Source organism: Columba livia, chromosome 27, assembly GCF_036013475.1.
Source record: "Columba livia isolate bColLiv1 breed racing homer chromosome 27, bColLiv1.pat.W.v2, whole genome shotgun sequence".
Taxonomy (NCBI): domain Eukaryota; kingdom Metazoa; phylum Chordata; class Aves; order Columbiformes; family Columbidae; genus Columba; species Columba livia.
In genome coordinates, this window is record NC_088628.1 from 2,426,278 (window position 1) to 2,452,271 (window position 25,994).

General features: G+C 53.8%; 1 protein-coding gene across 13 annotated transcripts in view; it reads left to right on the forward strand.

Moving 5' to 3' along the window:
* The window catches only part of LOC110359831 (cilia- and flagella-associated protein 251), a 27,323-nt gene continuing 1,329 nt past the window's right edge, over positions 1–25,994 (forward strand). Inside the window, exons 1-9 of one of the 13 annotated variants that reach the window (XM_021289671.2) lie at positions 1,204–1,343; positions 13,083–13,213; positions 13,563–13,750; positions 18,830–18,976; positions 24,002–24,051; positions 24,915–25,077; positions 25,293–25,445; positions 25,532–25,594; positions 25,735–25,889. In XM_021289671.2, the coding sequence (XP_021145346.2) occupies positions 18,937–18,976; positions 24,002–24,051; positions 24,915–25,077; positions 25,293–25,445; positions 25,532–25,594; positions 25,735–25,889 (624 nt within the window). In that variant the 5' untranslated portion in view covers positions 1,204–1,343; positions 13,083–13,213; positions 13,563–13,750; positions 18,830–18,936. Of the gene's footprint in view, positions 152–312; positions 675–1,082; positions 1,344–3,530; positions 3,960–13,082; positions 13,214–13,562; positions 13,751–18,829; positions 18,977–19,040; positions 21,566–21,695; positions 21,780–24,001; positions 24,052–24,914; positions 25,078–25,292; positions 25,446–25,531; positions 25,595–25,734; positions 25,890–25,994 lie in introns of those variants that run through there. The other 12 variants (XM_021289673.2, XM_065042279.1, XM_021289676.2 and 9 more) reach the window with 12 other exon arrangements.

The window sequence follows — 25,994 nt, forward strand, 5'->3', positions numbered from 1 at the left end:
GTCAGAAGGGTGTGAAGGGAGAATAGCGGCCTCTGATTGGCTATGCTTGCTGCGGGTGGGCGGGGTCTGGCCGGGAGGCTTCAGCGCGGCGACGCAGCTTTCACTCCTCTCTGAGCCGCTGGTTCGAGTCCCGTGTCCGCGCCTGGCGGAGGTAAACTGCGGCGGAGGGGCGGGGCGGGCCCGGCCCGGCGCATGTGCCAGCCGGGGGGGAGCGGGGCGGGTGTGGAGCTCACGGCTGCACCGGGCGGATGCGCTTGAGGAGTGGAGGGGGGCTCGGGAAGGCGGGTTGGGGTCTCTGTCTCTTCGGGCTTTACAGGCCTGGGTCTGCCCGCTTGCTGGTGGGGGGAGCAGAGGGGTGGCAGCTTCCCGCCACGCTCCTGTAGGGGGCAGTGGGCCCGGGGGCGTTGCTGCCCTCTGAGCTGGTGCTCAAAGTATGCATTAATTTAAAAAATAATGTAAAAATCCCCCAAGTACTGGTCTCTAAAAGACCAGGCTGATGTTGTGATCTAGTTTTGGGGTGCCCCTTGGGGGCTGTGGCCATGCTCCCATTGCAATACTTCCTGGTGCCCCTTGGCCTGTGTGTTGTGCTGCCACTTGTGGGGTCGGTTTTGGGCCCCTCACACCAAACAAAACCTTGAGGTGCTGGAGCAAGTTGAGAGAAGGGAACGGAGCTGGTGAGGCGCTGGAGCACAATTGTGATGGAGCGGCTGAGGGACCTGGGGGTTCAGCTGGAGAACAGGAGCTGAGGGGAGACCTTCTGATCTCTGAACTGCCTGAAAGGAGCTTGGAGCCAGGGGGGTCGGGCTCTGCTCCCCAGGAACAAGCGCCAGGAGCAGAGGAAACGGCCTCAAGTTGCGCCAGGGGAGGTTGAGGTTGGATGTGGGGAACAATTTCTTCCCCAAAGGGCTGTGGGGCATTGGAACAGGCTGCCCAGGGCAGTGCTGGAGTCACCATCCCTGGAGGGTTGGACAGACGGACACGAGGTTCTCAGGACATGGGGCAGTGCCAGGGCTGGGTTATGGGTGGACTCGATCATCTTGAGGGGCTTTTCCAACCAAAATTATTCCATTATTTGTGTGCAGGAGCCAAAACCCTCTTAGGAACTGAGCGCAGAGCTGCACAAGCACCTGGCTGCTGCCCTCCCTGCTGACCCGAACAGCGATGCGGTGCAGCCAGGACACGGCAGCGCCACAGCGACATGGCCACGAGCACATCCACCCACCGCGGGCTGTCACAGTGCCGAACAGATGATGATACACCTCCGCCGCACGTCCTGCTGCACTCTCCCCAGGATGACCAGGCTCCCCAGGCACCATCCACGCCGGCCGGTCGGGTGCCGAAAGGTACACACTCCCTCTTGTAGCACCACTGGGGAGAGACAGAGCTTGTCAGGCATTGGAACAGGCTGCCCAGGGCAGTGCTGGAGTCACCATCCCTGGAGGGTTGGACAGATGGAGATGGGGTTCTCAGGACATGGGGCAGGGACAGGGGTGGGGGAACGGTTGGACCCGATGAGCTTGAGGGGCTTTTCCAACCAAAGTGATTCTGTGATTTATGGAGGGGAAGCTGGCTGCCATTTAGTGCATTATCCAGAGACCAACTTGAAACAATGTGATAGCTGCAATTCAGGAATTTCTGGACCAAACGAAGCACATCAGAGAAGATTTTAGCAATTCATATTTTGTATGTTGGTTTAGAAAGGTATTTGTGATGGGGGAGTGAATGTGTTCACTGCCTTAGTGTTTTGTGGTAGGTTTCATTGTTTCTAGTAATGGCGTTTATTATTTATGTAGTAATCCGACTGTAATTCCTTATAACGACACTGTGTCACAAGACATCATCTTTGCAGCTGCTTTCCTATTTACAGTGGCACTGGGAGCAGCTTTGCCCTTTGGATACCTGTCACACTGTTCCATTTTACAGCTGAGCAACTTGGATCACACTGTGGTCCTCTGTACTCCGCAAAAAAAGCCCGGTCAACCTGTTTTGGTTTTGTGCATTAAATATCGTGTGGGATTAGCTCCAGCTGCAGTTTTGCTGAGATAGCCTGACAGTTTAGCAGCGACTGTGATTCATAAATCCTTCCCGAGAAGCCTCTGACTCATGATTTCAGGATTACCGGCTGAGGCAGTTGGAGATGTTGCCATCTCCAGCTGTTTTTTTACCACCGGTTTTCCACGATTCCCCTTCCGTAACAGGATGAACCATGTGCTGGTGTCTCAGTTGCCCCAGCTGTGTTCCTAGTTTGTCCAAACCCATCTCAATCCCTGGTATTATCTAATTATCCAGGGCAGTGAACCTTAAAAGCTGATGGGTGAGCATCCATTCCTACTTGTCCACGTCTGCTGTGGCACAGCAGCTTTCAACACACAGGCAAGACGGACAATTGCAAATAGAGTCTCGTCCATCGAAGTCCTGAGGCTCTAGTTCATCCCTATGCCGGTGTCCACAAATACGCCATCAAAGCCATTCCGCTGGCTCCCAGCAACCACAGCCTTCCCATGAAGGACGTGGGGGTTCTATGGGCTCTGTCCTGAGCTGCTCGCTGAACTCCTTGCAGGAGAGCGCGAGTCCCAGCTGTTCGTACACAAGCAGGTCACAGCAATTAGGCCGCGTAAAACCACTTGGGAAAATACCTTGTACAGCCTGAGTTACTCAATAACCAGACCTGCTAACAGAGAAGGTCCAGAAGAAGCAACGCAACTGAACTCCACATTAGGAATCGAGATTGTCTCAGGATTAGAAAAGCCGAGGATGTAACTAAATATCACGGCTGCAAATATTAGTGGTTTTGTGTGGTTTGTGCTGCAGGGTTTGTGGAGCAGCTCCTGCATTCATGTTCTAGAGCAGTAACAGAGCTCCAGTGAAGGCAAATGGGAAAAAAACCCCTGGCATTTGACATGTAGCACAACCCCCCGTATATTTTCTGCTGCATGATGCTGTCACAGCCCTTCTTGAATGTGGAAAGAGATGTTTATGACATTTAGCAGCATCGTGGGAATTAATCCATCTCTGATTTGCTGACTAGGGAGCAGCACAGCAGAAGGACGAACATGAGCTCTCTTTTAAAGCGTGTTCAGTCCTCGCATAGGACTACACACTTAGTAACTCCCCTAAAATGGTAAAAAAATAAAATAAATTGAACCAGACTATAAAATCAGGTTGTTCCCATTGCCTTTTCTCTCTGATTCTGCTCCAGGAAGACTCTACAGTATTTAGAGCTATCTGGAGATGTAGCCAAGCCCCAAACCAGGACAGAAACTGAGGCAGAGATGTCCATCATGACGTGTTTCCACAAGAAACCATTGTGTGTGTTGACTTCTTCACCCTCTAATTTAGCTGGTTTTAGCCCCAGAATAATTTAAATATTCACCTTGATCAGCTCTGTGTGGAGACAAAGTACAGCAAAAGCTTGTGAGGTCTTTATTGAAATACCAGACGGTGTTATTTCTAAACTTTATGGTTGATAAGTCTGATAAAGCCGGGCTCTTAGGTCTACCCATGTCCTTCCCTAGAACTTGTGGTTCTTTTCCTTCCAGGTAACAGTTAACTACCGGTTACCTAATTTTAAATACACCCCCACTAAAAACGCTATTTGGTGTGTTAGAATCTATTCTGATCTTTGTGGGACGTGTAATTAGAACACTTTTTTTTCTACCTGGAAAACTCTCCTCGTTCTCATTGTCATCCGAGCCTGATTTGATTTGAAGGTCAGGTTTTCACAGCCCCACTTGCGTGGAAGGAGATGCCACACGCCGCTGCGAAGCTCAGCCGCAATTCCTAACTATTTCCCAGCACAGGGAAGGATTTATTTTCCAAGGTCTTTGTGAGCTATTGCACTAGAAGAGAGCAGGCAGGCCAGCAAATGTCTGTACTTCTCACCAAAGAAACTTCGGATCTCTGCGTTCTCACTTAAAACCAGCTGGTATGAAGAGGACTGTATGTGGAATGCAGATGAGGTAACAGATGCTTAAAATGCTTTAAAGCCTCGTTATCTGATTGAGGGGTGTAATGCAACATAGTGCTGCTCGCCTGATAAGGACTGAGTTGTTTTCTTTAAGTTTGCAGGATCAAACTTTGCGGTTCGGTTCCCACATAAAAATAGTGTGGGGGTGAGGGGAAAGGTTTGGAGTGAGAACTGGGAATCTGGTCAGTGGGTCTGGCAACAGCGAAAGACACGAGGTAGGGTCAGAGGATGGCATCTGAGCGTTTCCAGGGAAATAAATGTGCTTGGGCAGTTGATCATTATAGTTCTGTAATTTAAGAATAATGTTCCGCAAGCTTGGTCTTTTCTGGTTTTGATTTTTCTCAGGGTGTTGCGGAACGAATGGTCGCAAGGAATTCAGAGGTAACTGCAAAACGGTAAAGTGGAGGAGATTGCAGCATTCTCCCTTCCACAACCCATTTTCTGTTTCGTTTTCACTGGGCCGATGCAGCTCACAGCTCTGTGCCCTCCTCTCCCTCCCCGAGGTAATGGGAGAAGGTAATGAAGGTGCCAAGGGTGCGATGCCCCAGCTTTCCTTCTCGCTGGCACAGAAGAGCAGTGGGTGCACAGGGAACGAGCCCTCGTGCCATCACATCTAACCAGCGTTCTGGGGTGCAGCAGCTTTCTTTCCTGAACATTTGCTTCCTCCGCTTGCCGCAGCCTTTGCGTGGTGGATTTCTTGGTTTATTTTTTGCTCAGCTTCCCTTCTTTTCTTACAGAAGAGTTCAGCGCCATCCCATGTTTCTTTCCAGGCCGCTTTCCGAGCCGCTGTGTCGGGAGGGCGAGCTGGATGCCGGGGATTGTTTCCCTTCGGTTCCTATTGTGCTTGGATCAGTCAGCCTTAGGGACGGGGAAGTGCAGAGCGCAGCTCGGCTTTTGTAACTCCTAATTTCGCTTGGAAATGTTATCACAACACGCAGATGCCAGCAGGATGAGCGTTAAGACCTGTGCAGAATCTGCTCCGTCAGAAACGAGTTCAGAGTCGGCTTTGCCTGCCTAAACATTTCGCCCAGCAGCTCATTAAAATGGATATATTCAAAGGAGACTTTTCCCCCCGATTAGATCATTCCTGTGATAAGAGCATTAACGAGCATATTTTCCCATAAATAAAATGAAGGAGCCTCGAGGGCAGGGAAGGTTGTTTAGCCTGCAATAAGTTACATCCCGCACTCGTCCTTTAGAGATTTGCGAGTCAGGGAACAAGTTCATCCTTTTGCTAGAGCTGAGCGCAGCCTCTGCCCAGCACAACTGGCAAAAAGGGGTATTTTTCCAGCTCTGCGTTTGTTATATTTTGGGTATAACCCCTGTGGATTCAACACTTGGCAAAGTCACTGGCCGGAGCTGTGCTGAGAGCAGTTGGGGTGCCCTGGGGGGGACGGGGGTCCAGCCCTGTTCGCAGTTGCTTTTGCCAGCCTGTTTATTAATATTTGAGCTGCAGGCAGCCTCGTGCTTTTTTGCCCGTGAGCTATTTGTATTTGAACTCATGGCTCTGTGCACCGAGATAATCAGCAATTCCTTGGAGGGTGGGCCTGGAACCAGCGTCAGGCCAGCTGAGCAGCTCGGGTTGTTTGCATTTTTAATTAAAAATACTCTCAAATTGAAAAAAATACTCTCGAATTGAAAAAAATACTCTCCAATACTCTCGGTGCTCTAGTGATGCTTATAAGGGATTGACAGCAAACCACGATCAAAGAAGCCACCAGGCTGACAACACGCTTAAGAGTGGAGGCTTTAAAATGAAGCGGCTCTATTTCACGACTAGAATTTTCCAGTTTTTATTTATGAAGCCGTCCTAGGTAAAAATTAACTTATCTTGCCTCCTGCTATTGACTCTAGATGCAGCCGAGATCTGGAGGGTTCGTTGCTTACCCCGCTGGAAAGGGGCGACTCGGTGCAAAGCGCCGCAGTGTTTTGTCGCAGCGCTCCCGAGAGCGTCACGGTGCCGGTCCCTGGGTTTCCAAAGTCACCGGGCTGCAGGGGAGCTGTTTGTTCCCTCTGTAAGCTCAGGAATCTCACCAGATTCCCTAATCAGCCCACAGGGCTTCCACTGTAGCTTAATCTTTGGGGAGTGCAGAAGCGCGTTTCCACTCTTAATAAGGCCAACAGATTTCCCAAGGTGCTAGAAGATAAAGAGGTGGTGTAAGGAAGGCAAGAAACCTTGAGATTACTGTTCCAGATTGGACTGATGACCTAGTTAGTTTGATTTTCTGCTCGTGATGACTTTTACCAAGTACTTCAGGTGGCAATCTGCAAACCTGCTTCTTCAGAGGTGTTAGGAATTAGTTCTGAATTGTGGTTTTTGGCTATTTTAGCTAGTGAAGTTATTCTGTTCCTCTGGACATCTGATCCCCATATAAATGTTTGTCCTTTCTTGTGTCAGAGAGTTCCCGTTCAGGATTGTCTGGTGGGCATGTCCTTTCCAATGGCGATGCGATGGCACGCTGCCCCGCCGCTCTGCTGCTTCCCCGGGCTTCTGTCCTACAGCACATGAATTTCTTGGCTCCTGGTTCCGTGTTCCCCGTGATGATTCCGTGTTTGTTTGGCTCCGCATACAGACACATCCTTGATCTCCGGGCAGCAGTGGGAGCCAAAGATCGTGTACGATCCAGTCATGCAGCCTCAGCCCATCTCCACACTCATTGAGCTCATTAGGGAGGAAAATGTAATCAGCTATATCCTTCAAGGAACAGGATGTGACAGGAAGCAATACAAGTCAGCAGGTCAGAACTTAACAGCTGCCAGAACAATGTGCACAGCACAGCGGCTCCTGAGTTCTGCTAAATCGAGGCACAGGCTTAATGGGCTGGAGTATCCACGCTAAAACTGAGCCCTGCAGAGATCAGAACATGTGGTGGCAGATCCTGCGCCATCCCCGGGGCTGTATTGATCAGACAGATGAAACAGGATCCATGGTTTGCAAGCTTGAGCTTCCAGTGCCACCTCTCAGCCCTCGTGCTCCCTTGGAGGCTGTAATTTAATGTGCCACTGCGGATGGGGAAACTGAGGCAGGGAAAAAGAACTGGCTGAGATGGGAGCTGGAGAGGTCTCACACGTCTGCTCCCTCCAGGCTCCTTGGACCTTGAATCCTCTGAGGTTAGGAGGTTTGGGTTGCTTTTTAAGGTCTAGTTACCTCAAAGAACCTTGGAAATAAGCAAAATGTTCTCTTGGACCCGCATTATCTGTCCTGATCCTGTCTCAACTCTCATCGATAATCCTCTTTGTTAGCTTTAAAAATATTTATGGGAGATTATTCTTTGGCAGTGATAGTCATATTTAATTCTCTTTTCTATTACACTGGGCTCTTTTTTTCCAATGGTTTCCTGATGTCTTGCTCTTTGGTATTATTAAGTTTATGTGTTGCAGTTTTAAGATTTTAAATGGGTTCAGAAAACACACTTGCGGTAACTGGATACTCTCGGTGTCCCTGGGACTTTTAAAACTCTTTGGATTTTGATGATAAGCCTTTCCTGAGCCTCGCATGCCAAGCAAGGCGAATAAAGTTTAATGCATAAGGCTTGATGGAGCCGTTATCGCTGCAGCTGAGTGTGCTGCTGCAGGCGGGGACGGAGGCGTTCAGACCTGCTCGGGCATCTCCAGGTCGCCAAGGGGCACAAACCGTTGCGTTCACGCAATTCCACGTCCAGCCACGAGCAGGAGTGATCAGAGAGGACCGTGTCATCTGCCCGGCGCTGAACTTTGTATTATTATTATTGTAATATCACAGGGCGTATTAATTGCTGCTGCAGAAGGCTGTATAACGCATGCTTCTGCCCCAAAAAAGGGTCAACTTTTCAGGAATGATTCCTGACAACGTATCTGACCTGTTCATAAAACCCTTCAGTGGCAGAGAGGCCAATGTTTCTCTAGACAATCTCTTCCAGCACTTTCCTGCCTTTGCTACTACCAAGTATTTGGGCTTTTCCCCCTTAAATTTACGGCTGTTATTCATCTTTCTGTTACCATGGGCAAAAAGTTTCTCTTCAGTCCCTCCTCATTGTATTCATAGAGGACACATTCAAACCCTTTTTCTCCGGCCAAAATGCTTCTTGCAGCAGCTCCGATGAGACCTTTTTTTCCATGACCTCCAGGTATAACAGCTGCGACACATTTGTTTGGAGGAAACTGTAAGATTAGGAAAAAACAAGCTGTTCTTAATTTGCCTTGAAAATAAGCTATTGTTGTAGCTCTCCAAGATCCGTGCTCGTTATAGGACTTTGAAAAGTGGCTGATCTCAAGGCGCGTGGGGAGTCAGCTCGTCTATCTTCTCTGGTTTTCATCCGTGGGGTTTCGGGAGCTCTGGGCGCAGCTCGGTGGGGACATGGGCCGCGGGGACTCCGCTGCTGCAAGGTTCAGCTCCCCAGTCCCGACACCTGCGTGTGGGTGTTTGTCCTGATGTTGGCACAGGGTGACAGACCCAGTCAAAGCCAGGCCTGTCCCCGCGTGCTCCTGGGGTCCCCGCGTGCTCCTGGGGTCCCCCCGTGCAGGGACAGCCACATGAGGCTGTTCCACAAGCTGCGTGCTCTACTGTGGAGCTCCTTTATTATATTTATTTGTAGCCAATTTTTCTCCCCAATTGGTTTCATGCCAACATTGTCCTTATGCTTAAATAGATGTCTCAGCTCCCTCTCGGGTGTTTTTATGTGGAGTAATCCTACCCCTTCTGGCCTTTGGTTTTTTTTTTAGGCTAAGCAAACTGAGATATTGTCTTCTGTGAAGGCTTCTTTGCTCCATGTTAATGCTTCTTGTCAAGGAAGTATCTCAGCCATCCCAAAGCTATATATATAAAGCATCTCTCTGTGACCACCTAAGTGCCATCACCTCTTAGGTAAAGCCCAGCTATTTATAAATGTATTTCTTGCTGAATGTTGGAAAAGGAGCTAAAAAACCCCCGCACACATCCAAGCAGAACGAGGAGCAAAAACCTGGGCACAAATACCTGGGGGTCATAATTCAGCGAGGTCGTTACAGCTTATGCTGTTGTGCTTCACAAAAGGGCTGTTGGAGCCTCAGCGCTGGATTCTGTGATTCATTTTGGGTCTCTGCTTTGATGTTGTGTTGAAAGCCGTCTTCTTCGGTGGTCTGGAAAAGGGATAACAACCGGTGTTGGTCTGAACCGCTGGCTCGGTGGTATCTAGGTGGAAGGAGTTTGGCAAAACCTCCCTCTGCACCACAAGAATGTTGCTTAGAGATCTCCCACCAGTCCGGGCCTGAGTCTGTTTAGTTCCCGCGTGCTGATCTTTGATAAGGAACTGAGAAAATATTTGTGTGTGTGTGAAAATGGGTCACTTTTCATCTTCTTTTGCCCTCAGAGCTAGAGGTGCTCTCGACACGGCTCCCACAAGCCGGTGGCGTTTCCCCATGTGCTCCCAGCAGGTGTCGAGGATGGGGGCTCGGTGGGCACCGCTTGGGACAGAGGTGCCAAAGGGGGCTCAGGAGCGATGCTGTGACTTGATGTGCAAGAGCAGCAAAGCTGCCAGCCCCAAGCTTGCACCCTGCTGTCCTGCAGATCCTGGAGATGGACTTTTAAAAGTCTTCTATTACAAAGGCCTGGAGCATTTCTTTTGGGCAGATGCATGCTTTAAAAGCCAGTTGTGCTTTTCATGGCTGTGTGTATGTTTGGCAGCAGGGCAGGGGACATCTGAGAGCCCAAACTCCATCGTGAGGGGGCTGTTGGTGATGCTCAGAGCCAGAGAACTCCTTGCCAGTGACTGAAGTGTGTTCCTCCAGCCGAAAGGAGTGGGAATGGGAAGGAAGTTGAGGAAAAAGGACCGGGGCAGGGCTTTGCTTGACTCAGGGGTCACCCTGCTGTGCTCCCGGGCTTGAGCTCCGCTGCCCGATCTCACGGCTCAGCCCCAGCTGTGTTCACCCACTTTGGGCTGGGACATTGGGGACATGGTGCCGGGGATGCCCACATCCCCGTGCTCCCCTCCAAAGCTCTGAAGCCTCTCAGCACAGACACACCACCAGCACCCAAGGCTGAAGCAAGTGCTGCCATGAAGCAGAGATGAGTTTCTTAGGGACACGGGTTGGGTTAATGGTTGGACTCTCATCTCGAGGGTCTTTTCCAATCAAAATGATTCCCTGTGGCCTCCTTCCTCCCCCAGCAGAACCAGTGGTGCCGCCCAGCAGCACTGAGCGGTGGTCCCCCCAAAACCAACCCCCTCATTTTCTTTGTGCCAAAGCTGCCCTGTCCATTCCCGTCCCCACAGCAGCCCATGCGGCCGGGCAGGGCTGGGGCTGAGTAAGCCTGACTCAGAGCCGGGCTCAGCGTTCCCTGCCCGCGCGGGAGAGGAGCTGGAGCGGCTCCCAGCGCGTGGTGTGAGCGTCTCTGCCCCGCTCCTCCCGGCACCCCGCACCTCCAAACCAGCGCCGGAGCAGCAAGACCAGACTGGTCTCTGCATGCATATCGTCTTTGTCTGGTGTGGATGAGCACAAACTGCTGGAGGGAAGCATTTTAACGATGAAAACCATGCGGGGCTCAATTGTTCCCTGCATCCATGGAAAATTACTCCTGCTTGCTCCCCCCTTTGCTTGAGCAGCTCCAAGATGTGCTTGTAGGGGAGGGTGAGGGGAAGGGAGGTGTATGTGCCTGTGGGGTCAGAGCTGCTGCTTTTTTTCCCTTCTCTCCTGCCTCTAGATGATTTATTCTGCAAGAGTCTCGCCTTTGTGTCATTGGGAAAAACACGCAGCAATCAGGAAGCATTTTGGGGCCAGCCATTTAAATGTCACTGGGAAAAGAATAGGAAGAAATGAATCCCCGACATCCCAGTGATGCGGCCACATCCCCCTCCCTCCCCTCCCCATCTGGCACAAGCAGAAGCAGATGGGAGGTGGTGGTGGAGGGTGCTGGTCCCACGGCCCATCGCTGCCATCCCCAGCACCCAGGGGACACTGCACTTGCAGGGTGACACAGCCTGGCGTGACACGGTGGCCCTGGGCACCACTCTGATGCCCCCAATGCCGGTCACCATCCCACGGACCCACCCAGGAGCTCTGCAGGTCTGTCCATCCATCCCCTCCGCAGGTCCATCCTGCGGGGCTGACCGGCCGTTCTCCTCCCACCTCTTCCCTGTGAGTTTGCTTTGCCGTGATGCTCCATTTCTCTCCCTACCATTTTACCCAAATTTCTAACTCATTTACTTACCCACATCCCTGGTTCTTTTCCTTCTCCATTTTATTCTTCTCCTCCCCCAGCACTGCTCAGCTTTCCTCTCTATCTCCTGCTCTCGCTCTCACTGTGTTTTCTTTGTGGTCCTGACAACAATGTCCTCAGGTATCAGAAAAGGAAAACCCCAGTGATACGTGGCTGCGAGGCTTTTATTAGTGATCGGGGCTGACCGTTTGTATTCCCCGTGTTCTGTCACCCCGGTGCTGGGTTATCTGCACCGTGAGGATGCTCAGGGCAGAGACCTTCCCAAGAGCTGCCTCTGTGCTGGGCCTGGATTTGTCCCCAAAAAACAGGGAAAATGGAGCAGGTGTTGCAGTCGCTGCCATAGCCGGTCACAGCGCCCGGAGGAGGAAGGCAGCGGTGAGGATGGTGGATTGTGAAAGGGATTCAGCTAAATAAATGGAAATTATAGGCTGGGTGTCCTGGATGATTTCGGGTTGTGGGATGTGTCAAGCGGTGCATCGTCTCTTGAGATGAGGAACAGACAAAGCTGCTGTTCGGATGCTGAAATCTGAACTGAACCAAGCTGTGGAAGATACCGTTGTGTAGTTGGGGATGGTGGATTTAGGATTAAACTTTGCGACAAAAATGCAAAGTGCTCTGGTAAGCTCATCTGGGATCTTCTGCAACCCACATTTACATTTCTGTGGCGTGGGGAGCACAGCTGCCCTGGCAGGCCGATCTTCTCTTGCCTGTGTTGTGAGCTGGTGCTTATCTTCAAACATTCCCCTCTCATAGGTGTTCCTGGCGCCCGCAGTGCTTTTCGCACCCAAGAGTCTTGGGCTGGGCTTTTTTGCATATGTTTTTGCCTTTTTGATTTGTTTTCATCTGCTTCGAATTCCCTCTTGTGCACCTGGTGTCTCTGAAACCTGGTGAGAACCTTGTTCCCCGGGGCTGGAGGGGGAAGCTGGTTCTCCCCCCAGGTTCTCAGCGGTGACACTGGGGCTGCTCCGGGGGACACTCGGGGATGTGACCTGAGCCACCGGATCACCGGTGCAGTTCCTTGCATTCTCTAGTACCCAGATTCAGGTTTGGTGCAAAATCCAGATCCTACAGTGACCGAGGGAGGGAAGGGAACTGGAGGCATCTCCTTGTACAACCAGGGAGCTGCTCCTGTCATTCCCCCTCTATTTCTTCACCTTTTTTTCTCCAAGACCTTGAGCTTTTGTCTTTCTCTACCCTGCCCAGGCCAGGACAGCAGGGAGCGATATTTAAAGCGTTTGTGAAACTGCAGCTGAACTCGAGTAGCTCTGCAGTGAACTCCTCTCCCTTCTTGGTTTTAAGTTCTTCGCCTCTTTGCCGTGTAAGTGGAGAGCTGCTCTATTTAGGGACTGGTCAACACCCCATCCAAGGCGTCTCCAGCAACAGGTTTCTGTGGCTTTTAGGTATTGCTCAGGGTCCCAGTTCATGGGTTTGCTCACGGTTGCTAAAAAGGCACCGGAAAGGTGGTGTGGGGAGGCCGGGCTGGAGCCAGGCTCATCTTAGGCGGGGCTCCCAAGCCAGGCTCTTTTGCAAGCAATCGCCCACTTCAGCCTCCCTGCTGCCTTCCCCACAAACCCAGCAGCCTCTCCCTGCTTGCTATTGGAAATTATTTCACTCCGAAATCAAGAATCATGAAACTGAGGTCATGGGACCAGTTAGTTACACGAAGGGAAGCAATCCCACAGCATTTTTTCCGTATGAATAATACCGAGAATCCCTTTTTTGGGCACGCGTTGCATCCCGCCGTGGGCATGGTTACACCGCAAGGCACGCACGGGGAGGAAAGTCAGAGCCCCGGGGAAACGGGAGAAACGTTCCCCGGCAGCGCTCGGGGTGCAGGGGGTGGGACAGGTATAAATCCACAGTAATTCTATCGGTTTCGCTGGAGTTGGACCAGAAGTTCTGTCCACGTCACTGACATGGCAGCCTTGTCGCTCTGACTTCTAGGGTTAGAAGCCTGAAGGACACATGTAATTTAAGCCAATGGGGAATTTCATGGCTGTATAAAACCGCTGACCTTCATGCCAGGAGGCAGAAACCAGGGCAGGAGCAAGAAGAGCAGCTGTAGCAAGACACAGGTTGGATCCTCCCGTCCTATGCTGCCCAAGAATCTGTTCACTGTTTTCTTGCTACACCTTTGCCTTCATCTCACTTAGTTTGTAAATCACTCCCCTTTGCACAGCTGTTGTATCCCGAATTGGCAAAAGTTACACGACTTTACTGCTTATGCCATTTTTGGCCTGTGTATGTCCCGTAAATTAAGTCAATGATGAGCTTGGCATGGGATCTGGAAGCTTTTCACAGCACGATCGGTTTCTCCCCTTTAATTAAACTTTACAGGTTCCTCATGAATCATACTTTGTGCTGTTAAACTTTTATGAAGAGCCTTAACGTAGTAATTTATGGGAAATCTGTTTTGATGTGCAGATCTGGGCCCCACTTCTAACCTTGGACACAATCACAAAGCTCCTGGAAATCATCTGACTTTGCTGGATTTGCATCTACCCGGCAACCGCAGATCGGCCAGCGGTGCTGCGACCGGCCGACCCGCTGGATTGGGGCTGTTGAGTCTAAACTTGGGCTCTCGAGTCTAACAGCACAGACTCGTCTTCCAGGTGGGTTTTTAAACCCTTTTCCAAAGTAGGTCTTCGCTTGGGCCCAACCGCATCCCACGGCAACGGGAGCCGCAACTCCCTCACGTGTCTGTGCAGAACCTTTGCTGGTTTCCAACCTGTCGCTTGCTAATTGCGTCTGGTACCCCAGTTTTTGTGCTTTGTGAATCAGAGAGTCACAGCTCCCTCTCTGGAGCTCCCTTGGGGGTTTGTTTCTCTTACAAGCTGATATTTTCCTCTCTTCAGTCTTTGCCCGTGTAGAAGCTCTGCCATATGCACCGTCTGCTCCCACAGCCATCCAAGCCCTTTTTCTTGCTTAGCTGTGTCTTTTCGAAGGTGACCAGAGCTGCTGGCAGCGATCGAGACGTGGGTGCACAGGAGATTTCTGCAAACACGGAATGGGCTTTTCTAGCATCCTCACTCACAGTGATTCCCTAAAATGCCTTTTTACTGCAGTAAACCCAGAGCTGACATTTACACAGTCCCATCCCCAGTGACTGGGAGATCTCTGAGCAGCATTAGCTCATTTACAGCCTCTTATTGCACATGGGTTATTGCTTTTTAAAGAACCAAAGCATACGTGACCACACTATCTGGCAATCCACCCCTCTTTCTAATAACTACAGAAGGCACTGACCAGCAACAGATAAAATGGAAGGAGTGACAAATGGCCCCGGGATGGATGCGGGGATTTGGGGCAAAACCCAGAAATCAGTAGGGAAGCACAGCAGTGGTGGGCTGAGCAGCACTGGGTTTCAGCTGCTGTCCTGGTGCCTTGTCGCTTGCACCGGCAGGACGCTCTGGTCCAGGGACAAGTCAAGTCTTGTCCCACTGGGGTAGGATGGTTTCAGACAGCACCCCGCTCCCATCGGCCTGTGCTGCAACAGAGAGGTGTCCAAAAGATGGGTTTTTAATTAAAAAAACCCAAACAAAACAAAAACCACTTTGCAACGTTAATGTATGTAAAACATCTGCTTGGCAGAGGCAACTGCATGTCCAATCCCAACGTGGGTGTCACACCATTTCCACCCCTTTTCCACGTTAAATTTTGCCCGTTATTCTCGCTGCCTACTTAGTCCTATTTATAGAGTGGTTTTCATTGGAGTCTCAGGGCTTTTAACCTTTATTCTTGGAAAATTATTCACTTCTTGGACTTGCCGTGGAGCAATTACTCACGACGGCTCCTCCCCAGGCTGGCTTTAGCAGAGGTTCCCACGAGGCAGCCCAGAGCTCCGCGCCTCCCCGCGCCCAAACCCCAGCTCTGCCTTGTGCCGAGACCTGTCTCAGCCTGTCCCACGGTTCTCGGCCTGGCTCTGTTGTTCATTCACCTGCAGAAAAATGGTTTACTGCCTTGGATGCTTCTCCGATGAGACCATTCACCTCCGAGTACAGGAGCAAAACACTCCAAACGGCATTCTGGCGCGGGCTGATTGGGTTTTCCAGGCTTCTTCCTCGTTTTCTTGCTCATCATCTGCCGAGCCACCACGGCTTCTGTCTCTGGTCCTGGTCACTGTAGGAAAGAAGAACCCATTGGTGACCAGAGAGCAATGTGGGGGTGGTTGGTCCCCTACCTTCTGTGGGCATGAAAGGGGGAAGTTGCCTCTTAGAATCACAGAATCATTTTGGTTGGAAAAGACCCTCAAAATCATCAAGTCCAACCATTCCCCCACCCTGGCACTGCCCCATGTCCTGAGAACCTCATGTCCGTCTGTCCAACCCTCCAGGGATGGTGACTCCAGCACTGCCCTGGGCAGCCTGTTCCAATGCCCCACAGCCATTTGGGGAAGAAATTGTTTCTAATATTCGATCTAAGCCTCCTGTTCTCCAGCTGAACCCCCCCAGGTCCCTCAGCCGCTCCCATCACACTTGTGCTCCAGCCCCTCACCGGCTCTGTTCCCTTCTCTCAACTCGCTCCAGCACCTCAAGGCCTTTCTTGGCATGCGGGGCCCAGAACTGCCCCCAGGATTCGAGGTTTGGCCTCCCCAGGTCCCAGCACAGGGACGGTCGCTGCCCTGGGCCTGCTGGCCACACAGTGCTGGTACCAGCCAGGATGCTGGTAGTCTCTTGGCCACATGGGCACACACTGGCTCACGTTCAGCCACTGTCACGAACACCTCCAGGGCCTTTTCCGCTTGCAGACCGTGCTGTGCTGATGAGACCCAGCTCAGAGCGCTGGGTGGTGTTTGGAGACCTGCGGGCTGCTGGTGCCTGAGACTCCTGTGGCGTTTCCTACAGAAAGAAAACCCTCGTGGTTTTGAATGGCTGATTTGGGGCCTAATTTGGGGCTTGAGGAGGAAATGCTTTCAGGCTGTTGTTTGCATTTCACTGGGAAGAAAAAAAAAATAAGGAATCAAACCGGCACAAGGACTCAGCTGGCTTTGCTTTCATTCCTCCCAGCGTGAGGCAGGCTGGGCAGGGAGGAGGGAGGGGAGCTGATGAAACGATGGGTAGTCGTGTTTAAGCATTTGTCTTGGAGCTGTGTTGCAAGCGTGCGTCCCTTTCCGTGGGCTTCCCTCGTGCCCTGAGACACCACCCGAGGGCAGCCGCGCTTCGGAGTCCAGTCCCTGCCCCAGAGCTCGGAGAGGACAAGGATTCCTGCCAAAAGCCCTTTCCAGCTGCCATCCCTGGGTTTTCATCCCAGGATGGAGCCTGAACTGGGATCCGGGTCCCTGGTCCTTCAGTTGGGATGTACAACCAAAGCCACAAAATCTTCAGCAGTCACTTGAGGGGTCCCTGGAGCAGAGATCAGAGAGCAGAGCTGGGGACAGAGCACCTAGCGGCTGGGAGAAGGCTGCGGAGCAGCTCAACTCCTGCTTTTCCACCCACTCCTGCACCCGTGTTGCCATTTTTTAATAATTCCATCATCACTTTAAATAGCTGTTACTACCACGGGCTCCTGCCTCAAGTCCTCGCTGGCCGCGTGCGCAAGCAAACACCGGCACGCTGCCACCCCTTGCGTGTCTCTGCACCTACCTGCCCCGTCCCAGGGCGCATTGCATTACTTTGTGCCTTTTTGCCAAGAAATACCAGACCGGTGTCGTAGACGATCATGGGAACTAATTCAATCTGTGCCAAAACTGCTGCACAAAATACAGCAGCATCTCTGCTCTCAGTGCCGCACGGACGGGCCCTGTGCGAGCTATGGGTGCCGAAAGCGAAGCGACGCTCCTGGAATGCTTTTGTGATCCTTGTGGGTCCCTTCTGGCTCAGGACATTCTGTGATTCTTTGATATCTTCTAATTGAGCCCGGGAGGACGGGAGCCAAGAGCCCTACAGTTCCTATAGACCCGCCAGCAGGGGGGATGCAAACAATTACTTATTTGCCTCATTGCAGTCGAATTGCATGGACTGAACAAAACCTGGTGTGCAGGATGACGTTAAGGATGGTGGGCGAAAGGGAGAGAAAACTGAATAATTAAAAGCGTGGCTTTAGGAAAGGGAGTTTGCTGCTATTTTGAGGCCTAAGCAGTTTGGTTCTTGCTTGTTACTATTACATAATGTATTTAACTTGGCATTACTTTATGTAAGTAGGGAGAGAGAAAGGAGGGAATGTCACTCAAAAACCTTGTCCCCAGGTCCCAGCCTTTTCTGCGCTGCTTATAATTAACAGAGTAGTTTTGGAGACCAGCTTAATTTTTGGAGGAGGAAAGTCATCATCAAAGTTCCCAAGCATCAGGGCGATGACAAAACGCATCCATGAGGATCCTGCAGGTGCCTTACAGGAGCAATCAGCACCAGAGCAGACCTGTTCTTATCTATCTTTCTCCTTAATCTCCTTGTGCCTCAGTTTCCCCTGACGTGGCTCTACCAGCCCTCAGCAGTGGCCCTTGGATGGACAGACATTGCGGCAGCTTTCCACGTTCCCAAACGGCACTTTCAAGGACGGTTTGTCCGAAATGTCGTGTGTCAAACCCGGCGGTGTTCTTGTGTTCTGCTCAGAGGTACCAACAGCTGTATATCTTCAAGGAGAATAATGATTAGACCTAAGCGGCGCTGGGCTGCAAGAAAACAGATCACGGAACAATTACTGAAAGCAGCAGAGACTAAAAGTAGCATTTAATGGGATCCGGTGTCTTCTGTTCCTGCTGACCTGAATGCTGCTCCTTCGCCAAGCAAAGGGAACAAAAACCTCTGAGATTTGTGAATTGGAGTATTTAGGCCACACGTGGATTAGAGCGTGATCAGATTGGCTTTAATGTAGAACTGCTCTGAATACCTATAGATTATATAGTGCTGAGGGATCAGTTCTTTTAGGGAGGTTGTGGGGAGAAGAGAAGCTCCAAGGAGACCTTATTGTGGCCTCTCTGTGCTTAAAAAGGGGCTGACAAGAAAGATGGGACAGACTTTTGAGCAGGGCCTGTTGTGACAGGACAAGGGGTGATGGTTTTAAACTGAAGGGCAGAGATTCAGGCTGGACATGAGGAAGAAACGGGGGCAGTAGAGCCCGTCCAGGTGCCAGCTGTGGGTACCGCGTGGTGCAGAGGATGCTCCATCTCCCGCCCTCGCTCCGACACCGGCAGTGCTGCCCAGCCCCACCGCAGTCCCTGGTGCTGTGAAGCCACAGGAGCATCCAGCTGCCAAAATGCTCCAGGCTTTCCATTATCTGCACCTCCGCAAGGAGATTGCTCAGCTCAACATATCTAAAAATCTCCCGTGATGACAGACGGTGAGTTGACAGGAGAAGCACAGCTGGCAGAGAGAACACGTCTCTTCGTTTCCTGTAATTTCACGAGCGCTTCTTCACAATGCCAGCGCTCGTAAAGGTCTGTGGTTCTTGCAGTCACGCGGAGAAATAATCTCCCCGGCTGACGCTGATGTGTTGCTACCTCAGGGGAAGGAGGCAGCAGCTGTGGATCAGCACACAGACATTGCACAACCCCTCAGGATGGGAAGAGCTGATGTATTGCTGGATCTGGCTGAAAGAGGAATTTTAAGTCAGCAGAATATCGTTGTCAGCACTGGGATGTGGCCAGGTTGCTATGGGGACACTGGTGCCTTTAGGTTTTTGATGGTGCGAGGAATCAGGATGCTCTTTCACCTGATTTCCCTGAGAAATGGTGTTTCTGTGATCCTCTCTTCCAGCTGCCAGCCCCGCTCCCCTCCCATCGCACTCCAGCCCAGTGCCAACCTCCAACCACATCTAAGAGAAGGGTGAGGGCTCCGAGACACGAAGCACCTACAACAAGCCCATGCAAAGCCCAGCCCAAGTGCCACGTGCATCTCCGGCAGGTATTTGTTTGGTGCCGCAGCTCCTGGCAGCCCGTTGCAGCTCAGCAATGGGACGATGCCAGCGTGGCAGTGACAGGGAGCAGGGACAGACCTGCAGAGCTGCCCCTCGCGCAGGGGACCTGGCCTTAGCAGTCAACATCTAAATTCCTGTCTTTAAAAGCAGGTCAAAAGCCCAACCCTGCTGACGTAAGGAGCTGGAGGATAAATGCTTTGAGGACTGGGAGAAGGTTTTTGCTTCCCAGGCCTTGGGAACCTGGTTGGGTGGATCTGGTGGAGCCAGGGCTGAAATTTGGGGTGCAGCCCATGGGGGAAAGCCCCACAGCCAGCCCGGGGAGCCTGAGCTGGCTCAGATGGGTTTGGGGCAGCAGGAAACCCACCCGCAAAGCCAGCTTGAGCATCTGCAGTCCCTCGTACCCTAGGCAGGAGGAGCCAGAGCCAGGCTGGGGCTGCCGGAGCCGCAGGGGCTCCAGGGAGAGGGGGAATTACATAGAGAAAAGCAAAATTCATCCCCATAATTAACCTGTGCTGAAAATAATCAGTGGCTAATTTTATGTCTTTATGATTGCCTTTTAACTGCGACTTATTAAAAGACAGGGAGAAAGAAGATTATGTCCTGGTGGGAGGATAAATGAGCGTTACCATAGCAGCCAGGGGATGCTGCAGCACAGCTCGGGCCGGCTGGACCACAAACCGCAGCAGAAACCCGGGGCTGGCCAGGGCACTGTGACCCAGCCGAGCCGACAGCCTGGGAAGTCAAAGAGGATAGATTTAAGTTATCGGGCCAAAGCCAGCGAGTCAATATTTAGCCTGGACACGGAGCCCAGCCCTGTGCAGCCGGACCCCTGTCCATCACGCTGCTCCACTGCCCTCCGCAGCTCTTTTCCCTCTGCCTGGTCTCACAGCCGGATCGTGTTTCCCTCCGTCCCAGAGACGCTTTTATCAGTCTCAGGGCAGGGAGAAGCTGGGATTTTTGGGGGGTTTCAAGGGATTAGGAAAGAATTTGCCTCTGGGAATCTCTTTCCTCCATCTGCGTGGGATAAATTGTGCGATGGCCATGGAGGCTTTGCAGCTCGGTGGGGAACTGCTCAGATCTAAACATGTGGAGGCAAAAACCCTGCTAGTCCCTCCCCACTGCAGAACTGGGTGTTGAAAAGCCCAGGAGAGGATGGGAAGAGCTCTCTGTCCCATGGTCCCAAGCAGGAACGAAGCAGAAGGACGTTTTGCCTGGGTTCTGTGTGTGCAGACATTGCCAATTCAACCCCTGGGTTCTTTCCTTACTGCCGAGGGGCAGGACAAGCGTCCGAACCTGCAAGCGCCGCGGAAAACATTATTAACTGGGAGCAGCAGGGATTTTTTATTTGGCCTGTTTATGATTTTCTGCTTTCATTATGTTGCTATAAAGCAAACATGCTTTGCCGTTAACAGCCCTGACCTTACTGGAGCGGGAGTACAGCTGGGGAAGCGACCCTTGGTGTGCACACCGCAGCCCTGGCACGGCGCAGGGGCTTCGCTTCCAGCTCCTGCCCTTCCTGCGTCTGCTGCAGCTTCTGCAGCGCATTATTTATACCGCAGCAGAGCTCGCAGCGTGCTCAGTCCTGTCTCTGCCAAAGAGGGGAAATCCCTGCCCTGGAAAGCAGATGGCTGCTCCCGAGTTCATTCGCTTCGTGGCGCTAAAGCAGGACCATGACCTGGTGCCACCGGGTGGCCAGACCCCTGGACAAAGAGTCCCCTCTGAGATGCCAGTGCTCACTTTAATACTCCTGTAAATCTTGCAAAGCCCTTTTATACCTCTGCTAAAGAAAAACGCCAGTGCTGCAGATGTGAAACATCACGGCGTCAGTATTTTTGTACCTGAAGCCTTTCAGAAGTGTCTCTCCTTAGGAGAGGTGTCCCCAAAGCAGGACTCCTCCAAGATGCGTAGGCGAGGTTCTTAGGGGCATGGTTCAGAGGTGGACTTGGCAGTGTTAACGGTTGGGCTTGATGATCTTTTCCAAGGTCTTTTCCAAGCAAAACAATTCCATGATTCCAAGATGTGCTGCACCACATGCCCTGGGGACAGGAGCTTCTCCCCCAGCCCGTGCTGAGCTGGGGACTCTGGGTGCCCTTGCACAGGCACTGCCAGAGCCCGGTGGTCCTTTTCGGCTCCCCAGAAGAGTGATGCTTCATCTCCTCGTCCTGCAGCGAGGACCACATCCCCACATCCCTGCCTGCCTCCCCAGGTAGTGCCTGTGGCTGCGCTGGGCTGCTGGAGACCTGGCTGCAGGAGCAGGTACCGCAGGGAGGTTGGAGGCGTCGGAGGGCGAAGCAGCTGCTCTAAACACAGGCAGAAGTGGTTGTCACCAAGATTGTGTAAGCACGGCTGGTTCCAGGGGATTGCTCCTCCTCTCTGTCCTGTACCACTTGCTTAACTTCTTCATGTTACACCTTCTGAGCAGCCTGCACTGGGTGACCACATAGCAAGGGTTGGACTGGATGAGCTTTGATGTCCCTTCAACCCAAACTATTCCATGATTTCTACCTCTCTACTGGCTCGGATTTGGGGAGCCCCCTCTCTGGGGGCTGCTCGTGAAGGCACAAGCTGCATCCCAGGTGCCCTTGGGAGCTGCACCCCCTGCACCCCACGTTCCTCGCTCCAGCCCCTGCTTTCGATGCCTTTTCTGGGGCTGCGGCGCGGGTGCTCGCGCTCCCGGTGATTGGGTGCTATTTTGCTCCGGCACAGTTCGGCAGCTGTTGCTGTATATTATCCCAGAGCGCTGCAGCCAGCCGGGGGGCTGGAGGCGAGACGGAGGTGATCGAGCCCCAGGTACAGTTTTCTGTGGCTTTTAACCCTTTCAGCTGGACGTGGGGCAGCCCGTGAGCACAGCCTGGGGGGCAGCGCTCACCCCACTACCGACCAGCGCTGGAGCGGGGGCCGCGGGGCCCATTGTGGCGCTGCCACGCGAGCGTGCACAGGGAGAGCAGGGCAGGCGAGGGGACTATTTTTGGAAGTTTCTCTGATGTGAGTCAACGGTAGAAGCAACCTCAGGAGCTCGTGCAGGAAAAGTCGCAGCGACAGCAGAGCAAAGCCGATTATTCGTTGGGTTTCTGCAATTTGTGCGTTTGAGAGAGGATCTGGCATGTGTCCGGGGGAGCCGGGTGGATGGGCTGAGCAGTCGGACGGGAGGGCTCCTGTGCAGGAGCCGGTGTGAGCCAAGGGCTGGAGCTGGGTTTTGGGGCTGTCGGTGGCTGTCCCTGCCCTGTGTGGCCTGGGCAGCGGTTGTGTGTTTGGCACGTGGGCGCTGGAGCTGGTCCGATAGGAACCAGCCCTGGGGAAGCCTGTTCTGTGGGTGACACGACCTGGCTGGGGATGAGGATCCCGTGCGGGCTGTAGAGTCCCAAAATGCATCCACCCCCTGCTGAGACATGGACCTGCGTCTCCATCCGGAGGGGCACAGACCCAGACATGCAGCCGGCCGCCCGGGGGTGCTCAGCACGGGGGAGCGTGGCTGTCGCGGAGCTCTGCAGCCTCGGGGCAAAGCCTGGAAATGCTCCAGGGGCTGGAGGCGAAGCCCAAGGGATGGTGCTGTGAGAACAGCCAAGCACCCAGCGACAGGGAGCTGAGCTCAGCCAAGGACCGGGGGCCGCAGCGAGGATGCGGTGACACGGCATGTGCCACGGGGCTCTGCCGCCGCTGACCGCCCGGCGTTTGTTTGATCCCTCTCGGTTTAGTGACAGCCCCTTCAAGTGACATGGCAGCAGGTCCCCCTGAGGTGCTGGAGAGAGACTTGGGCTGCCCCTCGGCCACCGACAAGGGAAGGGCAGGAGAAAAGGTACCTTGTGCTCACCGCGAGCCGCTGGCTGGGAGGTGCCAGTGGTCATGGCCGTGACCGTGACCATGACCATGGCGATGGCGATGGCTGTGCCAGCGGTGCTGGAGGCCTCGCAGGAGAGGGCTTTGTGTAAATCATGGGGTGACATGGGGCGTCAAGGGGCACCCTCATGGCATTGACCCCACGGATATGTCGGCATGGCCAGCGTGACAAGGGACTTGTGCCCTGTTTTCCTCACACTCGTGTTTGCTCAGAAAGTGGGAATAGTTGTGTAGCTCAAAAGCACAATGTGTACTTGGGGGAAAAACTCTAAGGAAAAATCCTCTGGTTTTGTGCTTTCCTCAGGGCTGGGAACCTCCATCCAATGGAGAGTCCCAGGGCAGCTCCTTCGCTTCCCAGCCAAAAGGTTTCTTCCTATTTGTTTGTTTTGCTTCCAGTACCGTGTCTTAGATTTCGTCCTGGGAACTGGTATTTTTTCTCAGCATTCATTCTTCCACTGGCGGAAAATAAATTAAATCCAGCTCAAAGTGGGGCAAAAATTCCTCCTGGGGAGGCCTTGCGAGGATGTGGCGTCCAGATGTGTGCAGAGGTGCCAGGAGGGCTGAGGCCACTCGGCGCTGCGCCCGTGTCGGAGCATCCTCACCCCAGACCCAGCTGAACCGTGACAAAGCCCTGGGGACCCTCGGGGAGGTTTTTCTCTCTGCCTTCGCATCTGGGAAAAGCCCTGGGAGTCACTCCTGAGCTCCGTGGGCCTCTTGGGTGGCTTGAGGTCTTCTTGGGGCTCTGGTTGCTTCACAGTGCCCGGAGCTTGTCCTGCTGTCCAGGCTCCAGCATGAGCTGCCTCCAGCCCTGAGCAGTGTTGCTCCGGCTGCGTGTTTTCGGGATGTCCATGTGCTGTTTGTCCCCTCCCTGTGCCTCGGCAGGGAGGTCACTGTCCCCCTTGCTGCAGCTCCCCGGGGATACCCGGGATGGGGCCGTTTCGGGGCTCAGCAGCCCCAGACGCGCTCTGGGATGCTCTGACCCCCTGACATTTCCAGCTGGCACCGCGGTGGCCGGAGGCTTCTGAAACTGCCCTCCACGGGTGACCTGGCTGCACTAACGGGAAAGCGAGGCCATAATGTCCCTGCTCCGCCAGCTGTGGCAGAACCACGTGCCCCCGGTGACCCCCACCTCCCCAAATCTGCTTCCTAACACTCCATGCTGTGCTTGCCTTTAGCAGATGCTGACGGGCCGGTGAGCAGCGACGGAGAGAGCGGTGCAGCCCATGTAAGTGTGCGGCATCCCGGGGCTGCCGGAGCCCTGTGCCGGCGGGGCTGAGCAGGGGTGTCCCGCGGGGGTTCAGCTCAGGAGGGCCCTGCGGGGCGCTGCATGGGGGGAGCGAAGGCCACGTCCTCCAGCTGTCCCTGTCACTGAGCTGTGCGGTGGGTAACGCTCCCTCGTGGCACCGCTCCAGTGCCAGTGACACGGGCCAGCAGCCAGCCCGGCCACCAAACCCCCCTGAGCCCCGACCCCGCATGTCCCGCGCTCCCTCTGCTCCCGGTGCCCCAAACCCACTGGCAAGGCCGTGGCGGGTCCTGTATCCAACCCTCAATGGAGCTGTGCTCGCCTGGGCAGGTGAATCCAGCCCTGAAGGCAGCTTGGGGGGGGTTTGCTCAAACACAACTTGGGATCAGCAACCACCAGCCCACTCGTGTGTGCTGGGGCTGCACCCAGCGCCTGCTCTGCGGCACAGAGCCAGCTGGTAGCTAAATCCCTCTTAGCAGACATGAAGAATCCCACCCCAGCCTGGTTTTAGGGCTGTGGATGGAGATAAACACACCAGGGAGAGGAATCACAGAATCATTTTGGTTGGTAAAACACCTCAAAATCATGGAGTCCAACCATAACCCACCCCTGTCCCTGCCCCATGTCCTGAGAACCTCATGTCCGTCTGTCCAGCCCTCCAGGGATGGTGACTCCAGCACTGCCCTGGGCAGCCTGTTCCAATGCCCCACAGCCCTTTGGGGAAGAAATTGTTCCCAGATCCAACCTCAACCTCCCCTGCCGCAACTTGAGGCCGTTTCCTCTGCTCCTGGCGCTTGTTCCTGGGGAGCAGAGCCTGACCCCCCCTCCCTTCAACCTCTTTCCAGGGGCTAGAGGAGGCCAGGGCCCCGCTTGGTGTCTCTGAGCAGGATCTGGACGAGCCTGAGCTGAGTATGCCAGAGCCGGCGCCACTCGGTGCAGACAAGAAAGCGGCGGAGAAGAAGCGAGTGGAGAAGGTGGGAGCAAAAGGCAGCGCTGCCGGCCCTCCAGGTAGGCGTGCAGGAAAGCCCTTTTCCCCACTTATCTCCAGGATGCTGTGGTGCCATCGCACCCCAAACAGCTCAGACTCAGCCCCCACGACACTCTTTTCAACCCCTGCATGGTGCAAACACCTCCTGCCTGTACCCCTGCCCTTCCCACCCCAGCACCGAGCCCTTTGCCTCCCCAGCTGCCCCAGTAACGCTGTTTTCCTCGGGGGTCCCCAGTCCCCAGGAGCCTCCCGGTGCAGAGGAAGGTGGAGCCCCCCGGGCTGGACCCCGCAGAGGAGCCGCTGCTCTGGGAAGGGCTCACCCTCAACAAGTGCATCCTGGTGGCCTCGGTCGTCGCCCTGCTCAGCGTCACTTTCCAGGTGCTCCAAGGTGAGCCGGACGGAGGGGGACGGGGTGGCCAGACCCTGCTGCCACCTCCTGCCACGTCCTGCCACCTCTCCCCATCTCTCTTGCAGCGCCGTGCTCCAGAGATGGAGTCAGCCCGGGCAGGCAGGACCCTCCGCCACCTCCCCTGCACGGTGGGTTCGGATGCTCCAGGCTGCCCCGATTCCCCAAATCCAGCCTGAAACGGGGCCACGTCCCTGGGTGGGGTGGCCCTGGGAAGCCATGTAACAGCCTCGTCCCCTGGTGACGGTGGCCTGTCCCTGTCCCCTCCCAGAGGTGGTCAGCGCCGAAGAGGAGGAGGTCCAAGAAGTGGTGATGGCCCAGCCTGCCCATCCGGAGAGCAGCATGTTCAAGGATGATGATGGTGACGGCGACGACGGTGACGATGACAGTGATGATGATGATGATGATGAAGCTGACAGCAACCTGGTACGGGTCTGGGCTGGGGGGAGAAGCAGCATCCTCAGGAGCATCTCATCCCTGGGGGGAGGGATGGAGAGGGGTCCTGCTCGCTTGGGCTGTGTCACCGCCTCC